The sequence below is a fragment of the Camelina sativa genome, chromosome 11 (assembly GCF_000633955.1).
Source record: "Camelina sativa cultivar DH55 chromosome 11, Cs, whole genome shotgun sequence".
NCBI classification, from domain to species: Eukaryota; Viridiplantae; Streptophyta; class Magnoliopsida; order Brassicales; family Brassicaceae; genus Camelina; species Camelina sativa.
Genome location: NC_025695.1, coordinates 47,821,258 through 47,828,757, shown reverse-complemented (window position 1 = coordinate 47,828,757; position 7,500 = coordinate 47,821,258). Strand labels below are relative to the sequence as shown.

Genomic DNA, 7,500 nt, shown 5'->3' with positions numbered 1-7,500 from the left:
CCCTATCTATAGACGTTTGAGTTAATCAAGGCATCAGACAACTATCTTCAAACAAAACAAAAAATGATATTGAACTCTTCAGTAAGCTGTTTCAACAAAGTCTAAAACCTTTTTCCCGCACAAAAACAAACTCAACTTACATTTTTTTCCTGAAAATCCGTAAGCCCCATGAAGTAGATAAGTTGTATGGTTGGATGGAGAGGTAGTGTTCATCAGAGTCTAATATAAGCAAGCATAACCAACCAATACAACACATACGTTCGCAGATATTATAAAATAAACTAGTTATTGGTCAAAAAAAAATATCAAATCCAAAATATTGACGCCATAACCCAATCGTGTGTTCACTGAAACTTCAAACATATGACATCAAACAAAAAGAGCGAAAAAGCCGGAGGATAAGGAAGATTTTGTAACAAATGGAAGTCGGAGATACTTCCAAAACTATTCCACTAATTGCCGGATTCCGCAGTCTGATCCCGACTCCTCTTATTATGACTTCGCTCAAAGTCAGCTTCCAGAACATTATCAATTTCGATCTCTAATTTTTATAATGTATCTTTTTTCCTTCTTATAATGCATTTATTTGTATGCATATAATCACAAATTTTATTGAAAGAAACTATAGGCATGATGAAAACAACTTTCAAGAAAGAAAAAAGGGGTCAGTGGATAAAAACAAGTAAACAACGTAACCATCTGTAGGCATGATGGTTATACACCGTTGATACAAAAGCGTGGTACAATTTCATTTGTAGTGCAGATCGTGATACACAAATTATCGTCACAGATACAGCTCTGTACATGTCTTATTTTGGGGTTTGCCGGTTTGCACGCAATTAAAATTTGAATAATTACAAATTTACAATAATATAATACATGTAAACGCAACAAGTAAACAATCCTAATTTGACAGTCTTTGGTCATAATCTCAATCATATTTTCATAATTGGTTGAAGAACTAATATAATAAAATCAGATAAATCGAGCATTTGACCCCCAAAAAACGAAAAATCATTATTTAGAGAGTAGACAAATAAAGCTCATAATATTCTTTGGATCGATGATCATCTAGATCTTATCTCATACAGTCAGCGGCCATGATTTTGAGGAATAGAACAATAATATTAGATATGAGTCGATACCAAATATATAATCTTCATCTATCTTAGTCATGATTCTTCGTATAATCGACATATATGTGAAGTAGTACTCGTCTTTGGGGATAACAATGTGGTTTTGTTCCCATATTAGGTTTTTTGTAAGTTGTATAAGTTAAATTGTTTACCATTAGTCGTTTGATGAACAAGATAATGTTTCCGTAAAGAGACCTAGATTTGTGGAAACTTCTTAAAAAAATAATTTTACCGGAAGAGTTTTCAGAGTAGTTTCCATAGTTTGTGAAAAAACCATATTTTCTTGATATTTTAGACATCTCTACACTACATCTTTTGAATATACCAGGTATATCAAACCTACGTTTAGGGATTGAGAGATCTAGAAAACTTATCTGTTTGCCTCCAACGGGGCTAAATGATGGGGCCTTTGGAGCCTGGATTCTCTGGACTATTTGGACCAGCAGGAATAAGCTCATCTTTGAAAAAAAAGTTATCAGTCCGTCAGAAACTTTAACCCAAACTATCAGCCAGACACGTGAATGAATCCTTAACCAAATCCCAAAAAACTTGACGTTGCACACCCCAATCCCTCAGGAAGAAGGGGAAGTGGATTCCAATACGTTTCGATGTTTCACAGACGCGGCTTGGCGAGAAGACTCCCAGAGTGTCGGCTTTGGCTGGATCTTTAGTGGAAACCCCCTGATATGAGAGAGACACGGGAAGGCTAACTCTCATCATATACGATCCCCTCTGATGGCGGAAGCGATTGCCATGCTCCTTGCGATCCAACAAGCTTCCGATCTGGACTACCAGAAACTTTTAGTCGCCTCTGATTCACAGCAATTGATCAACGCGATAAATTCAGACCTTCCTCTGAAGGAAATCCATGGGATTCTCCACGATATCCTTGTAGTAGCCTCGAGTTTTGAGGAAATCTCCTTCACCTTTGTTCCTCGAGAGAAAAATCGACGAGCGGATGAGATTGCAAAAAACTCTTTATCTTCCCTTCTATCTCTTTCAATTGTTTTGTCTAATGTATCTGTAATTTCCTCTCCAAACCGGTTGACTGTAACCGAACCGAAGAGACCAGAATTAGTTTAATTAATGGAAACTGGTTTGACAAAAAAAAAAGACATCTCTACACTACCAATCATGATTCTAATCATACTGTGTAACCGAATCAAGTTAGATAGATGTTACTTCATTTACTGCCAGTAGTATTAAAGTGCGATATTATAAACCTTTGGGTATTCATATCATATGGAAATCCACTTGGCAGACTTGTGCACTGAAGTTTTAACTTGTTATTCGTTCTAATCCTCTTATGAAATCCACCTACCACAACAATGGATGTATTCTGATTTCCCAATAATAAAAAACAATTATCCTTAATTTCTTATTATTATTGTATAGCTATAAATCAAATAGACTTGAACCAGAATTCAAAACTCGTACGTAAACAATATTTCTGTCATACATTACATACATATTTTTAATCAATTTAACAGAAACGATCAAAACGAACAAATCCAAAACCAAATTGCTTTTAAAGTCAACGAGTCGACCAGCTCACACCGCACTGACCAGCAACACGCGCTTTTGAATCTCTCACTAAACGATGTCGTTTTATCAAATCACCACAAGCACTGAAGCCGGTTTCGTTGACTCACACGTCACTCTTTTGACTTGTCAATCTCCTCTATAAATAGTAATCTTAAACGAGCTAACTCTACTACTCACTAAAACTTAAAACACACACTTCATCTTCTTTAAAACCCTAAAATAGAATTACAAGATGGGTTCGGTTAGATCATTGTGCTTATTCATAACCTTCCTTAGTTGTCTCATCAGCTCGGTCCATGGCCAAGCCGCCATAAGGCCGGGTCCTGTTACTGGCACAAGGATCGGGTTTTATGCGACCACGTGTCCTACAGCTGAAACCATCGTCCGAAATGCCGTGAATGCTGGTTTCAGTTCCGACCCCAGAATCGCACCCGGAATATTGAGAATGCATTTCCACGACTGTTTTGTTCAAGGCTGTGACGGTTCGATCCTTATATCCGGAGCTAACACCGAGAGAACTGCCGGTCCGAACGTCAATCTCCGTGGATTTGAAGTCATAGACAACGCCAAAACGCAGCTCGAAGCCGCGTGTCCAGGAGTTGTATCTTGTGCTGATATTTTAGCCTTGGCCGCTCGTGACACTGTCGTCCTCGTAAGCCTTAGTATAAATTAATTCATGATAAACGTTATACACATTATGCTCCTTAATTATTTCGTAACCGCAGATGCATTAATTAATGTTACTTTATTATCTTATAATTTATATGTATATAACGTTATACGTGCATGGGTTAATTTGCATGCAGACGAGAGGAACAAGCTGGCAAGTACCAACGGGACGTAGAGATGGTCGAGTTTCTTTGGCGTCGAATGTTAACAATCTCCCTGGTCCCCGTGACTCTGTTGCCGTTCAACAACAAAAATTCTCGGCTTTAGGACTTAATACCCGTGATCTCGTCGTCCTCGTTGGTCAGTTATATAAACCTAACACATTCAAGAACTACAATTACCATTAATTCAAATATATATTAGAAAACCATCTTCATGTGTTCAAACAATACTTGGCAACCGTCAAGCACCTAAACCGTCTGAACGTCTTAAACGCATAAAGAGTTTCTTAACATTAAGAGAAACCAAACTATTTGCAAATATTTAGTATCAGAATAATAACAACATAGTTATACTAAATTACTTTGCACATAATTTAACAGGAGGGCACACGATCGGAACAGCAGGATGCGGTACATTCAGGAACAGGCTTTTCAATAGCACCGGACAACCCGCGGATCCAACCATAGACCCAACATTTCTGGCGCAGCTTCAAACACAATGTCCCCAAAACGGAGACGCTTCAGTGCGCGTTGATCTTGACACCGGGAGCGGTACCACTTGGGACACTTCTTACTACAACAACCTAAGCCGTGGCCGTGGAGTTCTCCAGTCCGATCAAGTCCTTTGGACCGATCCAGCCACTAGACCCATAGTGCAACAATTGATGGCTCCTAGAAGCACCTTCAACTTTGAGTTTGCGAGGTCGATGGTCAGGATGAGTAATATTGGTGTGGTTACGGGGACTAATGGGGAAATCCGTAGGGTTTGCTCTGCGGTTAATTAATCTACTGATTAAAATCCGTCGTGATAAAACTTTCATGACGTTAAGTACTTGTTTCGAGTGTATTTTTAATTTCAACAATAAATAAACTGTAAACCACTAGAAAAGGACATAAGAAAAAACCCAAAAGTGGGTGAATGAAATTTGTATCTATAAGGTGTTAGTATTCGATTTCTTTTGGTTTGGTTTTTAATGTTATGTCATCACAAAAATATTATACTATATATTGGCTTCTTAAATTTTATAATCATATCTATCAAAACTTATCTTATGCATGTATCATAAGTAATGATTTAAAACTGAGTATGGATCCAAAATAAACAGTAAACAAAGGGAAATAAATATCAACAAAAAAATAGAGAGTAATTTGGAGAAATATTTTATAAATTTCAAATTATGAACCTAAAATCAGGATAATACGTACGTACACCCTTTTCAGTAATTATTCTATTTTAAATCAAGAAAACTTATAAAACAGTTGAACCAAATTAAACAGCAGTCCATATTAACATACCCAATAATAAGTTGTTTAACCTAAAGGTATATGGTCACATAACAATGATGGATTCTTGACTTTTTTAGTTTTAGTCTTCTAGTCACAATTATTAATATATAGCTTAAAGGATTGAAGACTGGTCAATCTCTTGATATTCAGAATATCATATTCTCAACTCTCAAGTGTCAAGGATCAAGGACGGCCAAATACTCTTGTAGTCTTGTCTGCCAATCATTCGTTGCATTCTGAAAATCTTTGGTCTAACTTTTTTCCTTACATAAGAAAATTTCGTTTTTTTTTCTCATAAACGTTTAATTTACTAACTAAATGGTAACATTAGAATATAATACGTCAAATTAAAAGATGATAAAAAAGCGAAATCTTAAGTGATTTGTAATCAAGCTTTGACGACCCAAAAAAAAGAAAATTGATATGTAACCAGGCAAAGCATATCTTCAACTTGTCACTGCCATTTTTTCTCCCATGCAAATGCATGAATCAGTAAACTTTGGCAATCCTATAATGGCTATTATAGTTAATATGGTGTACGCGTATTGATAAGTTTGATTTGTGATGTATTAAGTGAATGTTTTAGCTGTGATGATTTAGACCGAGCTAATAATTCTTTTCACACTTCAAACTTGAAAGAACAAACTTATTAGATTTACAATTGATGTCTTGTTCACAATGTTTTGAAAATCGAGTTGGATAAGAAACGATATTATTGTTAATTAGATATACATAACTATATAAATATCCAAGTCAAATGATCAGAGTCGGTTATTATTTATGTATGATAGATATAAATATATATACCATTTGATATATATATATATATATAATATATATATTATATCCATAACATTCTCTATTTTGTTTAAAGCGTAATATATTGTTCTAGCTCTTTGAATATTATATATAATAATATTAAAACATTCGACCAATGGAAAAAACTACTTTATTTTTTTTTCTGATCACAATGTGATTGATTCAAGAAAGCGGTTTAGACGGCCGCCTAGGCATCATCTATGCGCTAGGCGCTTTGCAGACGCCTACACGACCGCTTAGACCGTCTCAAATCACATAATATTATTTTAATATATTTATTTTATTTTTAACTGCATATATTTAAAATTTTAAGTATTATATTCATATACATATTTATAAATGTTCATATATTATTAATCTAAATTAAATAAATGTATCTGTTCTAAGTTTAGTTTATAATTTATTATTATTTATTTCTTCTAACATAAATTTTTACATAATTTTATATATAATATCATATATATAACGTTTTATATTGTAAACGTTTAAACCGCCTAAAAACGTTTAAACCCCGACTAGGTGTTCTAGGCGCTAGGCGCTGGGTCACCGCTCAAATACCGCCTAGCGCTTTCTTGAACACTCCAGAATAGATAAATTCATGTTCTCCAAACTCTGGTACTGGATCAATGTTAGAAAATGATATATATATACAATTGACATGATTTTTAGCCAGTGTCAAATTAATATACGGACTCTGATTATAAATTATATATGTTAATATAGATTTTAGTCCAACATTTTTATGACATACTCTCTCTGGGTTTTTTTACTTGGGTTTTTTATTTGTCGCTTAAGGGTTTTGCACATAGATTAAGAAAATTATTAATTTTTTCTGTTTTATCTTTTATTAATATATTTTATAATTTTTTATTGGTCAAAACTTTAAAACAATAGGAATAAAATTGGAATATTCATCAATCATCAGCATTAAAAATCGACAACTATTATGAAACAAAAAATAAGTTTTAGAATGACAATTAAATTAAAACGGAGAGAATATAAATTAAAAAAAACTGCAAGATGGCGTGGCTCACGCGTCTTGCCATTTTATTTAAGATTCGAAGCAAAAAACTCCAAAACGGTTCGAGTAGAAGACAACATCCGTGTAGAAGGTCTATCATTTCAACGATTCCACATTTCCACTGATTTATATCGTTTTCAATTGTACTCCAATAATTTTAGGATTAAAAAGAAAAATAGAACGAGACAATCCAATTGAGTCATTGACTATTGATATGCATGCATATCTCCACCACCATGCACCACTAAAACATTGTTTTTCTTTTTGTCTTTTTGGACAACGTTTCTGATATAGTGATATTTGATTATTGCAGTCTACCTCCTCGATTGATTCTGTGCAGATTCTTTTTCCTGGTCTCATGAATTTGTAGTGCATAGTTTTTTAAACGTGCACATTACAATCAAAGAACGATTGATTTGATTGGTGTTCATGTTTTTCCAGAATACGAAATATTCCCCGAGACAAATTTTGTTGACTTTTGTGTTAGAACACATAGAACTGAAAGTTGGGGTTTCTTCGTATGTAATATAATCCAAAAGACTAAAAAACAGAATTTTTTTGTGTGTTTATACTTTATAGTCGTATACCGTCTACTTCCGAATGAAGTAGTTTTGGGATTTAGATTGGCTAAACTAAAATTAACTTTTTTATAAATATTACATGCAAGTTATCATGCATGCGTGAGGTACGTTTGGGTAAGTTCTCGTTAATGATTGTGTGTTGAAAATTTTAATATTAATGATTGTGTAAGTGATTTAACAGTTGATGCTGAATGGGGCAGTCCTCATGCCTTCATACAAAGAAAACGCGTAGAAAAAAAAAAAAAAACAACAACAAGGGCTTTAAAAAGGAAAGATTAGAA

At 34.2% G+C, this 7,500-nt stretch overlaps 1 protein-coding gene across 1 annotated transcript; it reads left to right on the top strand.

Annotated features, from left to right (window-relative positions):
* Positions 2,864-4,517, top strand: LOC104727043 (peroxidase 71-like). The gene is made up of 3 exons (XM_010446039.1): positions 2,864-3,333; positions 3,488-3,650; positions 3,893-4,517. Exons 1-3 carry the CDS (start codon positions 2,914-2,916, stop codon positions 4,294-4,296), a joined length of 987 nt encoding a protein of 328 aa, XP_010444341.1. The 5' UTR covers positions 2,864-2,913; the 3' UTR covers positions 4,297-4,517.

Excerpts from the sequence above, each read along its gene's own strand:
- LOC104727043 (XM_010446039.1), top strand. The coding sequence starts at position 2,914 with ATGGGTTCGGTTAGATCATTGTGCTTATTCATAACCTTCCTTAGTTGT. Across the intron at positions 3,334-3,487 it reads CTCGTGACACTGTCGTCCTC|ACGAGAGGAACAAGCTGGCA; the intron begins GTAAGCCTTAGT and ends ATTTGCATGCAG. Across the intron at positions 3,651-3,892 it reads TGATCTCGTCGTCCTCGTTG|GAGGGCACACGATCGGAACA; the intron begins GTCAGTTATATA and ends ATAATTTAACAG.